General features: G+C 44.0%; 1 protein-coding gene across 1 annotated transcript in view; it reads right to left on the bottom strand.

Moving 5' to 3' along the window:
- ITGA11 (integrin subunit alpha 11) overlaps positions 1-18,584 on the bottom strand; it is a 603,504-nt gene that overhangs the window by 204,169 nt on the left and 380,751 nt on the right. Inside the window, exons 16-17 of the mRNA XM_078683461.1 lie at positions 12,281-12,447; positions 9,925-10,067 (exon numbers count right to left, since the gene is read on the bottom strand). Coding sequence (XP_078539587.1) covers positions 9,925-10,067; positions 12,281-12,447 — 310 coding nt within the window. The remainder of the gene's footprint in view (positions 1-9,924; positions 10,068-12,280; positions 12,448-18,584) is intronic.

Here is an 18,584-nt window from a genome sequence, read left to right as displayed (position 1 = left end):
AATCAACTCTATTCTAATGTCCTTTCTTTGGAGTAAAAAGAAGTCACGAATGTCTCTAGCACGTCTGATTCGTCCTAAATCTGAAGGAGGGGCCAACTTTCCTGACTTCCCAGCCTATCACAAGGCGTTTCAGTTGAGACAAGCTTCTTTTTGGCTACTAGATCCTGACATCCCATGCCCTCTATGGACCAAATTTGAACGCCTTCTTCTTTCTCCCTTCTCCTTTGCTGAGTACCTTTCCTTTTCCCGCAAACCCACTTCTATCTCTACTCCGATTCATAAGTTTACCACTAAATTACTCCTCTCCTCTACGCACTCTCCCCCCACTACCATTGCTGATTTCCTTTCCTCTCCCATATGGCATAACACTTCCTTACTCATCCGTAACAGACCCTTCTTTTGGAAAACTTGGCATACTCGAGGTCTGCAGTGGATCTCCCAACTATTTTCTCATTCCTCTTTCTTATCTTTTGACACCCTTCGCTCCCTCTATGACTTACCTACTTCCTTTGCACGTAAATACCAATTGCTTAAAAATACAGTCCTACCGAAATATAATAACCTCTCTCAGCCCTGCCCTCCTCCTGCTCCATCCACTCCCGCTACCGCACTTCATTCCTTCTTACGCACCACGCCAAAGGCTACTGCTATTTACAAATACCTTCATGCTGGTGAGACTCCGAGACCCAAATCTAAAGTAGAAGAATCTTGGGAGCATGATTTGTCTACCTCTTGGTCGGTTTCCTTTTGGGACAAAATCTGGACTAAACTCCGCAAATCTTCCAGAGCAGCAACCCTTACTCAGACTTTGTTCTTCATTTACAATAGACTCCTCTTCACACCCTCTGACCTTCACAAACGCTTTCCCACTACTCCCCACACATGTTGGTCTTGTTCGTCACCACAAGCCAATTTATTTCATATGTTATTTTTATGCACTCATGTACGTGATTTTTGGTTACAGGTTTGGGCTCAAATTAATTTAATTTTTCACACCTCTATCCCCTTTTCTCACACACATGTTTTTATGGGCAGTCTCTCTCCTTGCTGGGATGGCATTGAGCTAAAACCTCAGATTGTTGATTTATTACTTGCCGCTGCCTTCCAACAAATAACAGTCAACTGGAAAGACTTCTCTAAAATTTCCTTCAAAGCGTGGTGGTTTAATGTATGCCATAACCATAGACTCGATACAGCTCATGTTTTCCCGGCATGTATGGCTACGAAACGCATGGACTTATGGACTCCCGTCACACTTTATCTGGACTCATGCAGTAAACGTTTGTTTCACCTTCCACCTCCACAACAGGAAGTTCCTAAACCTCCTTAATTGCCTGATACATTCCACTTATCCTTCATTGTACCATCTTTATTTATTTTTTTCCAATGTTCTTATGCTTTTCATATTTTATGCTTACCGTAAATTTTCTTTTCCTTTTCCCTTTTTCTCATCTTGTACCCAGATCTTTTTTTTATTATAGTGCTTGCATTTGTATGATTGTATTATTGTGCTCAGATTCTTACTCTGATATCACGTTGTATTTTGTTTTGACACCTGGTTTTCTCTCTTATTACTATTAATAAAATTCTCTTGAACTTAAAAAAGAAATACATTTTACAAAAAAGCAAAAAGAAAGCTGTTCAGGGAGGGACGAGAAAAACAACGATCTTGGGGTGTGGCAGCGAGCAACACAGAGAGCACAGGGGGCCGGGATGCTTAAATTTCGGAAAGAGAGGTTGCTCATGCCACGGATGGCTTTTAGTCTTAACCTAATTCAGTCTGAGTAAGAACTCCGCGCTGTTTTCATGAGTGGGACCATGTGTGCTGTGTTCACCTGGCACCGTGCCGATCACTTTGAAGTTTGCTGTGTCACAAGTGTAGCGTTCCTGGTCTGAAGGCAGGCCTCGCTCTACGCCTAAATCAATAAACTGCTAGAATGTCTTGTATCCTTCAATGTTTATTTACTGTGTTTTTATTCGTTGACAAGATCAGGTTCTCAGGCCCATGGACACTAATCGCAGACAGACTTCTGCTTCTTTAGTATCATTTCTTTCATTAGTCTTTTGACTCACTCACGGAATATTGTTAGCGGGAGATTGGTCCTGAAGAATGCAGACTCCTCTCATGTGAGGGTATAAAATAAGGCAGAAACATGTTGACCTCTCCTGCCTCGTCCTTTTAAGCCACAGTCTTTGTTTCCAGAATCAACCCACTCAGGAAAAATAAAATTAGTAGTTCACTAAGAGGTAGTTTTATCAGATTGCTTTCTCCTGCTAAGGCACGCACCTGGCCAGCTACATGCTCACACCACTCCTCTTAGACGATCCTCTTCACACCTCACGAGCTCCCTGCCATGTGTTTCACAGCCGATACGGCTACCGTAGCACAGTCTCAGGCGAGGAGAGCCCTATGGTGAAGCATGCCACCTTTGCCTGGGTTAGGGCTTTGGTCCATAGAACAGATACGATCCACACTTTACAAAGGTTTTTGAGACGTGCAGCCTGGAGTAGGCTTTGTGACGATATCACTCAGGGATACCCGCACCCCGTGAAACTTACAACTACTGATGCCATGACGCAACGAAACCCAAATCCAGTGTAACCGTCATTCATTAATGCCCTCTTTCAATTATACCCATGCACAGTAAAACCTACATCCCATAGATGCCATCTCCCAACGATACCCACACAAAGGGAAACTTTCATTAATTGATGCCATCACCTTACGATACCCTTACCCACTGAAGCATCCCTCTATAAATGCCATCACTCAACAGTAGCCAAATCCAGTGAAACCTACATCTGTAGAAGTCATCACTCAATTACACCCGCATCCGTAGACCCTACATCCATGAATTCCATCCTTCAATCATATCCCCACACAGTGAAACCTGCATCCATTAATGCATCACCTTGCAATTCACACACACAATGACAGGGGAAGAGGTGTGGCGCCACGGCGACTGACGCTGGAATCTGGGGGCCACGGTTTGATCCCTGGTACCGGTGGCAGGTCAGCCCAGCACCATGTGACTCTGGGCAATAGCTTGCTTACTCTTCCCGACGGCCCCCAGCGCCGGGATGCCTCTGGGTAATTGTTTGCGCTTTACGAATATCTGGATTTCAAGGCAATAGTCAACAATTCGCCCACACAGTGAAACCTACATCCATTAATGCATCACCTTGCAATTCACGCACCCAATGATGCCAATAGCCAATGATTCCCCCGCACAGTGAAACCTACATCCATTAATGCATAACCTTGCAATTCACGCACCCAATGATGCCAATAGCCAATGATTCCCCCGCACAGTGAAACCTACATCCATTAATGCATCACCTTGCAATTCACGCACCCAATGATGCCAATAGCCAATGATTCCCCCGCACAGTGAAACCTACATCCATTAATGCATAACCTTGCAATTCACGCACCCAATGATGCCAATAGCCAGATTCCCCCGCACAGTGAAACCTACATCCATTAATGCATCACCTTGCAATTCACGCACCCAATGATGCCAATAGCCAATGATTCCCCCGCACAGTGAAACCTACATCCATTGATGCATAACCTTGCAATTCACGCACCCAATGATGTAAATAGTCACCAAATCCCACGCACAGTGAAACCTACATCCATTAATGCATCACCTTCTAATTCACGCACCCAATGATGTCACTAGTCAACGATTTCCCCGCACATTGAAACCTACGTCCATCAATGCATCACCTTCTAATTCATGCAGCACCCAATGATGTCAATAGTCAAGGATTCCCCCGTACAGTGAAACCTACGTCCATCAATGCATCACCTTGCAATTCACGCACCCAATGATGTCAAGTTAATGATTCCCCCGCACAGTGAAACCTACGTCCATCAATGCATCACCTTGCAATTCACGCACCCAATGATGCCAATAGTCACCGATCCCCCCCGCACAGTGAAACCTACGTCCATCAATGCATCACCTTGCAATTCACGCGCCCAATGAAGCCAATAGTCACCGATCCCCCCACACAGTTAAACCTACGTCCATCAATGCATCACCCTGCAATTCACGCACCCAATGCATCCAATAATCACGAGTCCCCCGCACAGTGAAAGCTGCGTCCATCATTGCATCACCCTGCAATTCACGCACCCAATGATGCCAATAGTCACAGATTCCCCCGCACAGTGAAACCTGCGTCCATCAATGCATCACCCTGCAATTCACGCACCCAATGAAGCCAATAGTAATCGATTCCCCCGCACAGTGAAACTTGTGTCCATCAATGCATCACCCTCCAATTCACGCACCCAATGATGTCAAGTTAATGATTACCCCGCACAGTGAAACCTACGTCCATCAATGCATCACCTTGCAATTCACGCACCCAATGATGCCAATAGTCACCGATCCCCCCCCCGCACAGTGAAACTTACGTCCATCAATGCATCACCTTGCAATTCACGCGCCCAATGAAGCCAATAGTCACCGATCCCCCCGCACAGTTAAACCTACGTCCATCAATGTATCACCCTGCAATTCACGCACCCAATGCAGCCAATAGTCACGAGTCCCCCGCACAGTGAAAGCTGCGTCCATCATTGCATCACCCTGCAATTCACGCACCCAATGATGCCAATAGTCACCGATTCCCCCGCACAGTGAAACCTGCGTCCATCAATGCATCACCCTGCAATTCACGCACCCAATGAAGCCAATAGTAATCGATTCCCCCGCACAGTGAAACTTGCGTCCATCAATGCATCACCCTCCAATTCACGCACCCAATGACGCCAATAGTCACCGAGTCGCCCGCACAATGAAACCTGTGTCCATCAATGCATCACCCTGCAATTCACGCACCCAATGACGCCAATAGTCACCGATTCCCCCGCATAGTGAAACCTGCGTCCATCATTGCATCACCCTGCAATTCAGGCACCCAATGACGCCAATAGTCACCGATTCCCCCGCACAGTGAAACCTGCGTCCATCAATGCATCACCTTGCAATTCAGGCACCCAATGACGCCAATAGTCACCGATTCCCCCGCACAGTGAAACCTGCGTCCATCAATGCATCACCCTGCAATTCAGACCCCCAATGACGCCAATAGTAAACGATTCCCCCGCACAGTGAAACCTGCGTCCATCAATGCATCACCCTGCAATTCACGCACCCAATGAAGCCAATAGTCATCGATTCCCCCGCACAGTGAAACTTGCGTCCATCAATGCATCACCCTGCAATTCACGCACCCAATGACGCCAATAGTCACCGAGTCCCCCGCACAGTGAAACCTGTGTCCATCAATGCATCACCCTGCAATTCACGCACCCAATGACGCCAATAGTCACCGATTCCCCCGCACAGTGAAACCTGCGTCCATCATTGCATCACCCTGCAATTCAGGCACCCAATGACGCCAATAGTCACCGATTCCCCCGCACAGTGAAACCTGCGTCCATCAATGCATCACCCTGCAATTCAGACCCCCAATGACGCCAATAGTAAACGATTCCCCCGCACAGTGAAACCTGAATCCATCAATGCATCACCTTGCAATTCAGGCACCCAATGACGTCAATTGTCAACGATTCCCCCGCACAGTGAAACCTGCGTCCATCAATGCATCACCTTGCAATTCAGGCACCCAATGACGTCAATAGTCAACGATTCCCCCGCACAGTGAAACCTTCATTCACTGCTACTTTCTTCCGACTCACCAGACGCACTGTGTTCAAGGAGGTCATGTAATTCGCCTCCGTTTGAACTTCTTTATTTAACTCTTTGTCTCGAAGAAGAATTTTAAATATATAAGAAAGGACCAAATATTTGCCTTTTGCACTGAGACCCTGCTCCAGTGTACCCAACTTTTAACCTTAATTGTTAGGCCTTCGTGCTCTTTCCTCACTTCTACCTGCACTCCTTGTCTCTCTCTCTTTATATATGTATGCTAGCGCTTTGATGCAACCACTATGCAGTGTCAGCATTATGTAAATAAGCACGCTAAAATGAACACCGAATCACAAAACAAGCAGTCCAATTTACACAAAGGCTCCAGACGCTGAGTCCAATCCCTCGCCAGGCCACGTAAAAACACTGGCAGAGGTAACGACAGACGTTCAGAAGGCCATACTGTTTTCACATTGGTTTCTGACTCCTTAAATTACACTGAAATAGACCGGCATTTCATATCCTGCTCCAGGAATAACACGAGAAACCCTACACCGCCGATAGGGCCAGCGTGCAGAAGGCGCAGCGGACTCAGCATGTGCAGGGCCGCAGTGCAGGCTTGGCAGAACTCAACAGGAAGGAAGTACGGTTTGGTGCGGATCCAGCTCCTAGAAGGAATCATTGCTGGGGAAGAGAGAGAAAGAGAAGACAAGGAAAGAACAAAGAAAAGGGACAGGGAACTCGAGAAGGAAAGGAGGGGAAAAAGAATGAAATGCGGCGGAAAAAACAAGCAAAAAAATGCGTTTAACACGGGAAAAGAAGCAAATTAAAAAGGAAGAGACAAATGAAGAAAAAGGAGATGGACAAAAAATGACGAATTAAATGTGTTCAGCCATTCAGAGAGGTTTATTGCGCCGGTGCAGCTCAAGAGTTGTCAGAGCTCAGAGACTGGCTTCTCTGCACAGGGTACAGCCACCCCCTAGGGTTAAAGCTTCACCCGAGGCACTCCCCCTGAGCAGCGAGGGACCTTTCACAGCCCTGGGGCCTGGCATCAACTGCAGACGATAGTGCCTGACTGAAAGCACTCCCTCCCAGCAGCACCCGAGGGCCTAGAGCAGCTCTCGAGGCATTCAGAGCTCACGCCCCACTCCTGCCACCTACTTTGACAAAACCCGGCCCGAGTCACTCCAGCCGAGCGACAGGAGAGCTTTCACCCCTGCCACTCTGCCCCCTCATGCCTGCCATCTAATAACGACCATGCACGCCCGAGACCTTCCACAAAACATCGCCAGGACCTCCCTCCACAGTCCGAGATGCGGCTCTCCACCCTTCACCTAGCATCAGTTGGAAACAAGGGCGCACCTCGTCTGCACGGGAGACTTAAAATGTGCTCTGCCTTCCATGCCTACCACTGCCAGGGGACAGGCGCCATCTAAAGCACTCGTTTGCAGCATAACCAGAGGTTCCACGTCACTGGGGCTTCCTGCTGTGCCACCAGCTACAAGCAGCCATGAGGATGGCTGCATCCGAGGCGCGCCGTCTGAGGAGCACATTGGCTTCGTCCGCTCTCCACCCCACACCTACCATTAGACAGCTCTGTGGTACCACCTCAGGGACTAGAGCCTCATCCATCCATTGCTCCCTCAGCGCGGTATGATTTGCCGTGACTGATCCTTTAAGATATGTCAGCAGCATTTTCCAATGTCGACGCATACCATCCATATATAGCATATATGTAATACGGAGGGAGTAATATGCTCTTTATTACCACTATGATTTCCCTGATCCCTTTCTAGAGACTCTTCTCTCCTCCATCTCTCCTTTTACTCACCCCAAACCTCATCTTTCTACTATGATCTCCCAAATAACACTTCCTAGACTTTTCCCTCGTCAATCCCTCCATTATCCCATTCGATCCAACTAACAGACTCACACATCACCTGCTCAAATTAACTCATATGCCCCTATACTAATCCACCACTAATCCTTTTTGGGTACTCGCTGAAAAGCGATTTGACGCTTCCTCAGGGGTAGTAAGTGCTATATACATACAATTACAATTACAACTGCTGAATGTCAGGAGCTGCCATGAAACATGAGTGATGAAGCCTCAAGTTTTTTGACGGGATGGACACAGAGTATTCAGTTGGGGTCATTTGTATCTCAGACAGTAGGGGTAGATAGGGGTGTTCCGCAGGGCTCAGTGTTGAGCCCGACCCTGTTCAATGCCTATGTGATACCTTTGGCAGTTATCATCAGAAGCTATGGGTTCAAAACCATCTCCTATGCGGATGACACGCAGCTAATCGTTCCCATTGAGGAAGATATTTTGTCAACTCAACAGAAATTTAGAAGCTGCATGTCCAGTATCGCTGTTTGGATGAGGAGGAATTTTCTGCAACTGAATTCCTCAAAAACTGAAATTTTGCTGTTTGGAAAGGCGGAGACAATTTGGTCCCCCGAGTGGTGGCCACCCGAACTAGGGGAGGCTCCTCCACCCAGGAGATGGGCCAGGAATCTGGGTGTTAGGATAGATGATGAACTATCCATGGAGGAACAGGTCAAGATAGTATCCGTCATGTGCTTTGGCACAATGAGGATGCTAAGAATTTTTTTTCCCTGGATCCCTCTGTCGGCAAGGAAAACCCTTGTCCAGTCACTCGTGGTGAGTCGGCTGGACTATGGCAACTCTGCTGGTGGGGGCCAGGAAGGACCTATTAATGCGTCTACAGGTGGTGCAGAATACCGCAGCCTGTTTTGCCTTAAACAAGCCGGCACGGACACCATCTGCCCCCTTGTTGAAGCAGCTACACTGGCTCCCGGTGAAGAAATGTGCCATTTTTAAGATGCTCGTTGTCGTCTTTAAATCATTACAAGGGAAAGGACCTGTGTACCTAAGTAAGAAACTCAGGCGGTATCAACCGGCCCGACAATTGAGATCCAGTAATGCCAACCTTCTGTGCTCGCAGAAGATATAGAGGGCAAGAAAGGGCGGTAGAGCCTTCTGTCATCTGGCCCCGAGACACTGGAATAAATTACCAGCAAACATCAGGGCTTGCAGTGAGTTACCTAGGTTTAAAAAACTTTTAAAGACATGGCTGTTTTAGATGGTCGTGTCCTCCCCATCTTTCCCCCACAGCGCCGAGAGATCCCTTCGGGGATGATTCGCTTGCGCTTAACAAGTACACAAAGTAAAGTAAAGTTGGTCATAATATGCGACCCTCCTCAACAGTGATAGTAAATAGCATATTACACTCTGCATATCCTTCTATAAGGTTAATGTGATGCCATTTGTTATATGTATTGTTCATAACGGAGGCTGGAAGTGGTTATATTTGTGCAGTAAGGTTAAAGTTACATTGAAGAGGTCCTAGGACAGTGGTTTCCTTGTGTAATGTCATTGTAACTTGCAATTTGTAGGGCAGTAAACTATGATTTTCTCATGTCAGAAGGGCTGCATTGTGGTAAAAACATGGAACATGATAGTTGCACTGCAGAAGTAAAAGTGTGAAAGTTCATTTATTAGTCCAGCTGCTCAAAATATGTTTAATTGAGCCCAGTTTATATTCACTTCCTTGCAGAAACAAAGATTGCATGAGAACTGGATGGGGACACTTGTCCACAGCCGGTTCTCTTCCTCTTGATCTAATAGGTCTCACAACATGTTTTAACCTCCATCTATTCTGACCCTCAGGCAGTGATCAGTGGTGGTCCAGGGGGTTTCACAGTCTCATCTCACCTCTTTAATGCGTGAGAAGATCCTCTGAAGAGCCTGTTCCATTCCCATGGCATCCTTTTCTTCATGCAGGCCACTGGCAGCTGATTGGACAGTATCTAGATAGCTGGTGGTATATAGAAGTGTAATTTCCTTAATGCCTGAGAGTGGTCAAAGTATGCTTGAGTTCCCATTAGCTCCAGTTCAATGTTGGAAAAACTGAGGTATTGAATGTAGATGAACAGAAGAAACTGGAGTATTGACCTCAGAACGCTCAAAAAGGACTTCTGTCATAACCCTGAGCCCATACTTAAAAATATAGCTTTCATTTTTGACTTCGGCCTTCAATTCTCTAGCCAGGTTAGCGGTGTTATTTCTAACACTTTCTTTCGCTTTAAACAGCTTAATACATGTCTATATAAAGTACATATCCAATACACACATGAAGATGAGACATATCAGTCTACTAGCGTCCTCCATGTTATGAACACAGACCTAACCTCCCCTTTCCTTTTCACTTCAGACCCCCATTCCACATACCAGCACATGGAAGTGGAGCCGGTCGCAGTGACCACGACCTGCAGTTGCAGACACCACCTTCTGTGTGTGCTTGTCGCTGTTCTCGTCCAACACTGCCCGGGGAGTATATCGACGCTCGTCTATAGTAGCGTTGTACTGAAGCCCTGCAGAGAGACACAGCCAAAAATATTTTGCACCTCAGCATTCTTTTCTTATTTAAAAAAAAATCTTTTTATTAGTCATTGGTCAGCATTTTGTGGCAATATAAAGTAGCACTTTAATGACAGGCATATATAAATGCGTCTCCACCAAAAGAGCAATACAATAGAAACAAAAAACAATAACAGTAAGATTAAGTGGTACAGTCACTAAGCATTTACAGCATCATCAGTGGCACCTCAGCATTCTTTAATGTAATAAAAAAAAATCAGATACTGCCTATCAATGGCTGAAGTTTGTACACTGGCACCCCACCAAGCAATGGTTAGTGTGTATTGTCTCACAAGTAGAGGGGAGGATAAAAAGATTTAAAATGAGCAAATGGTCATAATTCTTAGAGACAGGCATATAATGCCTCAGACAGCCCTTTTGATATAGTAGTCTGGGTCTGGATAGATTGCTTTTCTAACTCCAATCCGAGGTATTTGATTAAAATTACAGGCCAAATGCTTCCGGAAAATTGGCACCAGGGACTTTTGGATCTGCTTGAATGTAAACATGAGCATGCCTGAGGCAGAGAAAGTTGAAGAGCAGACAGAAATGCCTGAAACACCAGCGGGTTGTGTATTAAATCCATTTCTACATACTTCTGGGGTTGATTGAGGGTTTTTTTGCACAGCGTGACTGAATGATCCTCTAAATGACAGGCAGAATTTATAGTGCTGCTCATGCAGAACTCCGCAGCAGTTTCCTTTTCTCTCAATGGCCACCATACCATGTCCACAGCCGATCACCACTGGCTGCTCATCCCACCACCCACCGTTGCCAGTTCTTAACATCATTTACTGCAGCCAGCTTCTAACACTACCCACCAGTGCCAGCTTCGCACTCTGCCAACCAGTGCCATGTTCTCACAATGCCAGAATAATATAATCTAGCCGAACTAACGGTTTAGAGACACCAGCTGTTTAGAAATTCCTTGATACTCTACTTCATTCCTTAAGGTTTCTCCAACTGAGAGAAGTAAATCACCACACATTAACATCTGTGTAGTGATTTGGGGCGGAATGGTCGGTGTTGTTTATTTTTTGAGGAAAGCATAACTGGTGTGCTTCAGTCTGTTAGACTGTTTAATTGAAATAAATCTTTCTTTCTGCGTAGATGGATCATGAGCATCAACTGAAGGTACAGGATGATGACGTCAAAATTATAACTAGGTGCATTACGTTTAATAAGTCAAATGCACGCACATCTAAACTGCAACTCACACAATACATTAGGCTGTTCAGTAAGATTCCAAGCCTGGTCACTGCTGGTTATGCCATGACATGTGGAGGGTCAGCCCTGATCGAACTGGTACACTTAAAAGCATAAATTCTCTATCTGCAATATCTATTTCCTTTGCACAGTATTTTGCCTAGAATGTTAAAAACAAGCAATATATATTTTTCAGCTTGATGAAGTATTGCATATGAAATTGTAACACCGGCCTCCTAGTTCTACAACTATGAGCGTAGCCCTTACATTGCATTTCCTTTAACTTACGAAAAGGAACAGATCTCCCACAGCCTAACGTACACCAAATCTTCTCCAGCCTAATCACCGAACACACATCTCCTCCAACTTATCCACTAGACCGTCTTTCTTAACTCAATCACTTGATCACATAGCTTCCCATTTGTTTACTACTTTATAGCCCCTGAAATGTAACCATAGACCACTCCCTCTCCAGCCTAACCACTAGAAAATAGGTTGTCTAACTAACAGCTACACCATTGCCCATGCAGTGTAACCACTAGATCATGTATCCATCTTCCTAGTCGTAAATCGCATCACCTGAAACGAAACCATTAGATCATATCTCTGTCAACATAACTGAAAAACCCCAGTTTCTCGAATGCAGCCGCGACATCGCACCTCCTTCACCTTAGACATCACATCACATCTCCAGGAAGATAAAAATTAGAACCAATGTATTCACCAACTTGTTTCTCACCTAAGGTAGCCAGTGTATCCCCTTCATCCAAATGAACAGCTAGGGTACAACTCCTACAGTTTAGGCACCAGATTAGATCAATTCCAACAAGAAGACATATCTTCAACTTCACAGTAAAATCATATTGCCTCTATGGAACGTGTATAGTAGAGAGGGAGCCTTAAATTTCGACACAACGGTTGGATCTGTCACCTAGGCAACAGGAAGTGAGGGCTCACTCACCCAAGCTGTGGCTTCGAAAGTGAGGTGATCTGAATATGGGCATGAAGCAGATCAAGGCAGCCATGCAGGTAACTTCCTTCCCATTCCGTCGGCAGTCCTTGTTGAAGATATTGATTTTGGCGGGTTCAAATGTGATGCTGGCATTGACTTGGACAACACTGCGGCTCCTGCGAATGGAAAAGGAATCTGAGTTACAGCTGGGCAACAAAGCCCAATGTATAGCCCCTCCAACAGTTGACATTGGATTAAATACTGGCAACAGGGCTTGCAATCTGCTTAGCAGCTTTTCTGTATGGGAAAAGAAGATTGTGAGATACATATGAGAAGCATGTGTCTGCTATAGCTACTAACTGGGGAGGGTGTTAGAAGATGTAGATGTGGACAATGTGCTATGTGCGGGTACAATGCAATGTTTTGGATAAGAGTGGAAAGGAGAGCAGGCAAAAAAGAGCATGTGCCAAGAAAGTGAGGCAGCAAAGGAATAAACGCATAAGTTGGAGACGAGTGAGCATGGCATGGTGCAAGTAAGTGGAAGGGAGATCATGTGAATGATAAGTAAATAGGTGAGTAAAAGGCTTCACAGTAATAAGACAACAGTTAAAAAATATATTTAATTTCAGGTATTTCGGGATCATATCTGACAAAAACATCTATGTAAAACAGGTACTAGCACAGCATATAGGTCTCACCTTTTGGCTGTGACAACGCAGACCTGTTCAGCATTGGCAAATAGAAAAAAATGGTTATCGTCGATGCTGAACTAAACTGGAAAAAGTACAATGATGCATACTCACACACACATCCTCATGCATGTAGGAGTCTATGACAACCACAGTGTTGCAGAAAATCAAGCATGTATGCACATTAATCATGATGCAGAGACCATTTTGGTTTTTACTTGATTTTGACCATACCAAGATGGCGGACACCATTTTTAAAAGACTAGGATGGGGAGGGGAGCATTCCACAGAAATCCCCCTCACTATCCTCCCTTTCCGTGTTGTTTCTACTTTACCACCTACCCGTCCACACCATTCAGTTTTCTCTCTGTTATATTTTATTTACACATTCCCCCCACCCAGCTACGCTGTTGGTCTCGCTGCTCCTGTCACTCATCAGCTCGTACTCCAGTCCCACCAGCTTCATCATTGCTCTACCCTCTACATCTTCTTCTTTTAAAAATTCAAATTTGTTAGAATCGAGGTAATGTTTTGGTTTTTGGCACATGGTATAGAATAATAGGGGCTCACCCTAATTGACGTAAAGTCTGGCTTGCACTAACTTGGCATGAGCTTGTTTTTAATTTATGGGCAAATATACACACCAGGTGATCAGCATATCGTTGAACACATACGTAGGTGACTGATGTTTTATTTGGATTTATTTTTTTTATTTTTATTTGGATTATTGGGGCACATGCATCATTGAGACATTTTGCACATCTTAATTTGCGAAAAATACCGAATTGCAAAATGCTATGCATCATTTTTTTCGGTATATATTTGTGATTCGGTAAAAATCGCAATTTTTACCGAATCCCAAATAAATACCGAATTCTTAGTGCATTTTCGCAATTCCCATTGATTCCTATGGGCCAAAAGGCCCATAGGAGTCAATGGGAAGGCATTTACAAATTCGCAATTTGTTGATGCATTCCAAGGGTGCAGGGGGGGTCCAAAGGACCCCCCCCCCGCACCCCTGAAATGCATTTGAAAGTGCATGTTTCACACACACATGTCCTAAGGACATGTGTGTCTGTAACATGACAGTTTAAAAAATGAATTTTTTTGCTTTTTGACAGATTTTTCGCAAATTACCACGAGGGTCAACCTCGTGGTAATTTGCACTTCCAATTTCAAAATTCGCATTTTTTTTTAAATTGATGCATTGCATTTAAGGAATCGCACAAATGCGATTCCTTAAATGCATTTGCATTTTTAAGAAATGCAAAAAAATGCGAATTCTGAAAAAGTGTTTGATGCATCCCAAAAACGTATTTAGGAAGTGCAAACGGCCGAATTTACCGATTCGCACCGTTTGCACTTCCTAAATAGGTTGATGCATGTGCCCCTTAATCCTTTAGGTTGTTCCTTATACCCTAGTCCTGCTGAGGCCCGGATGAAAGGGCTGAAACTCGTCGACTGTTGGAATATGGAGGAATCCATTGAATAAGAAAGTTTTGTGTTAAAATTGGATATGCACACTGTCACCTGGTTTCAGAGGTGTAGCTTGTACCTTATGTGTGTATAGGACTACCTCGCAGTGGATTGCTGTTAGTTAGAGAGCAAACACGAGACTGAAAATTTTGGGGTAGGAAACAATATTTGATTAAGTGATAATATGGTTTGTGTAACTTGTTTGTATTGTTTTGGATTTGTATTAATTTGAAAACAATTAAAAGAAGATACTAATTGTTCCAGTCAGGAATAAATGTTGGTATGTGGTTCATTAACATACAAGTAGATAGAATTGGACTACATACCAATGAATAGGGTTAATTTGATGTATCCTATTATTAATATGATTGTATCTATCCCAACGGGAAACTGTGTTTCCAATGCTACTATTGAAACGCAGTTGTTACAATGACCGCATTGTTAGTACGCAATGCATTTAAATCGCAAGTCATTACAACGACTTGCACTAGGGAGCGCTGAGGTATTGGAAAAGAATTCCAACACCTTCCCTCCTGTTGCGCAACCGGAGTAGGAATAGTAATTAATACTATTCCTAAGTCCAGTGTGCCCCCTAGTGCAAGTCATTGTAATGACTTGCGATATAAAGGCATTGCGTACTAACAACGCAGTCATTGTTACGACCGTGTTGTAAAAGCACACGATGTAATACATTGCGATGTAATGAGCCATATTCATCCCGACACATCATTGTTTTGTATAGTTTGATATTTCTTTGCCCAGATGGTGGAGGGGTTTTAGGGCAAACCCCAGTGCTTCTTTACTGAAGAAAAAAGAAAAGGTAGTTTCCTAAATGTAAACAGTGGAAGGATGCCACTTCAAGGGAAGGGATTAACACAAGAAGAGGAAGGAACGCCATTGAATAAGAGCAAGCAAATGAGATTGACAAGAAAGCCGAACAATGGCAAGCAATGGCTGACTCAAGTTTACAGTAAGTATTTGTATGGTCAACCATAGGTCTTTGACAACAGACCTAAAAAGATCCACGTCCTTCCCCTTCACGAGCCACAATTTCCTCTCCTACCCTGTAAATCGCCCTTCGATTTCATTTTTGATTCTGATGTCAGAGGAAGCACAGATCTTCTTGTGACGTTAGTGGACATGACTGGCTCCCAGGTTATATGCTCTCCTTATTCTCTGGCAAGACATCAGACGATATGTAGAACATACGTTGTTGAAGGCGAAGCAGGAAACGAAAGGACAGAGCACAACATCTCTGTGTTCTAACCAGTCCTGCCAGTGACATACTGTGGGGAAGCGAGTCAGTGTTTAATGAATGCCATATTCAAACAATGTATGTGCTTTTTGTCTATCAGCAAATTAAGGAGCAGGTGAGGGTGAATGAGATACCATGTTTTATTTATAGAAAGTATCCAGACTAGGATGGCCAGCAGATGCAAAAGGATCTACCCGGGCTTCTACCTTTATCCAGATCTTAAACTATATACAGCTGCCCTACAGCAGAGCATCTTTTATATGTTTGCCCAGTACAGCAAATCTCCAGATCTATACATCAGATCTGCTCATTTGAACACTGGAAGTGCCTGCCCCCAGTCTACCCAACTGAAAGTCTTTTCTACATCTTTAAACATGACTGTGGGGGGAGTGATCATTTTACGTGTTGCCTGTAAGCCATGGTCTTCAAATGAAGCCCTGAAATGAATGGAAAGTATCCTGCTCGAGTAAAAACTAGGCAGCAGTTGAAAGCAGGATATTTGCCACTTGGGCAGGAACACAGAGGCCAGGCTGGGACTCAGGGTTTTAAAAATGCTTTACTTTTTATTACTGTCTAACCATTTCCATTGGAAAAAATCCCTAGTGCATGAGATGCCTGCACATGGAAACTTTATTGATTTATATCTATCCAAAGCACACTTTGGATAGATATAACATGCTTGGCCAAGCAGTGCTGTAAAAACACAGATTGCCAGTATCAGTTTTTGGTCATAAGTGTTGCGTAAGGAGAGGTTACTCAGTCCTTTGCGTACCAGGATTATTACTTTTCTGCTGGATAAGAGCTCACTCATTTCTGATTGTGCTTTGGTAATTAATGTTGCGGAAGGAGAGCTTCCTCAGATCAGGCTGTGCTCTGCTGACTCGAGTGAAAGAAGCAACTCATATCGGTACTACAAGAACCTGAGATACAATGGGCTGTTTTTTTAGGCTTCTTTAAAGGCTGAACTGACAATATAATGGTGATGTTTTCTTTCTCTGTAAGCTTAGAATTGATTTCCCTAGTTACTACAAGCCCTGACTGAAAACCATCACCGTTCTATATCACGTGTTTATTTTTTATTGCATTGGTGATCTATTCTGCTCCTTTAATTCACATCAACAATATCCTTATGTTTTTATTTATATTATATTATATTTATAGTTTAGGTTATTATGGCTTTCCTTGAAGACAGTCTTCTTCTGGATCCTCTCAGCATGTGTTCAGACCCAATCACATCACAGAGTCAGGCCTTGTGGCGACCACAGAGGAACTTAGATCCATTGTTGCCAATGGTGGGCAGGCAACTTTGATTTTCCTTGATCTTTCAGTCTTGTTCAATATGGTCACCCACTCTCTGCTCACCAACCAGTTCGAAAGCATTAGCATCAAAGGTTTGGCACTCTCGCTGTTAAGTTCCTTTCTGTTAAATAGATAGCAAGTAGTCTCTCTGATATACCTTACCTAAGAACTCTTCTCGCTTCTTTGTGGGGACCCTCAAGGATCTTCGTTAAGTCCTACTATTTTTAATGTTTATGTCACCCCTCTGATCGAATTGATCTTTTCCTGTGGTATTACTGTTGGTCTAAATCTAACATCAAAAAGGTGGCCAGACAGTTTAACAACTGTATGAGTTATTTATTGTCAGTTGGATGCGGAGGTACTCCTCTTTGGAATACCGCCTGGTGGCCTTCCATTCTTGGGTCTCCTCCTCCACCAATCCAAAAAGTAAAAAATGTAGGGGTCCTTTTAGTTGGAAAGCTGTGCTGCTCTGTCCATATTAATCAGGTCACATCTTCCTGTTTTTTCACATTGAGAATTTGAGAAAAATCTTTCCTTTTATCCTTACAGAGATTCAGAAAACAGTAATTGTGGCCCTAGTCATCTAAATGCTGGACTATTGTAACGCTCTGTATGAGGGCACCCAGCAAAACTTATTGAAAAAAATCCAAATCCTTAAAAATGATTGCTGGGTCCATAAGGCTCTTCCCAAGGTTGGCCCTGACTATTTTCAAAAACGTTTTCAATGGCACCTACCTACTAGTAATCTTCATTCCAGCTCAGCGAGAATGGTAGTAATTCCCAGAATTAAAAAGGCTCGATGGGCAGGTAGAAGCTTTTCACACTCCACGTCTAAATAGTGGAATTCTCTGCCTGGCCACCTTGGAGCCCAGCCAGATTTGGTATAATACAGGAAGCAGTTAAAAACCTGCTTTTTTTCTGCTTGAGCTGAATAGGTCTATGTTTCATTTGGAAGGGCTCTGTCTGGACACTAATGCTAAGACGCCGACAGGCATTTGCTGTAAAAACCTATATTTACTAACTTATATGTTCTGCCCATGTAACATACAGCAAAGTGTATGGATTCCTATTCTAACTTGCCTTTCATAACTCCCTCCTTGGTCAGTGCTGCTTTACAAGTTAATCAGGGTTTTAGCCAACTGAGCGGTATTATATACTGATGATGTAGGAAGTACGTGGGTGGTAGAACATAGACGCTCCCTGTGAAACCTACATAATACAGGACACAGCTTTGCTGTCCAATTTGGAAGTGTTATGTGATGAGTAACAGTACTAACATGTCTTAACAGATGCCTCTGGTGAGAATGGTGGTAGTTTTGAGGAACGCTGACTATACTCCTACCATTAAAATAAAAACTATTATCTGAATCTTCAAAGATTCGCTATCTTGCATCCATACCCTTACAAAAATGTATGACCTAAAACACATTCTAGAAGCGACATCCCACAAAAACTCAGTTTTCTTTGCAGAGAGACTATCATCAGTGTCTAATCTCTAGACCAGTCCCTCCACACTCTCTAGTCACAGTGAACATTACAGATTAAATATTTTACTGAACATGGTTTTCAAACAAAACTGTAACCTGCGCACAAC

Source organism: Lissotriton helveticus, chromosome 3_1 (genome assembly GCF_964261635.1).
Source record: "Lissotriton helveticus chromosome 3_1, aLisHel1.1, whole genome shotgun sequence".
Lineage (NCBI taxonomy): Eukaryota > Metazoa > Chordata > Amphibia > Caudata > Salamandridae > Lissotriton > Lissotriton helveticus.
The sequence above is the reverse complement of the archived record's forward strand: the minus strand, read 5'-3'. Positions and strand labels throughout refer to the sequence as shown.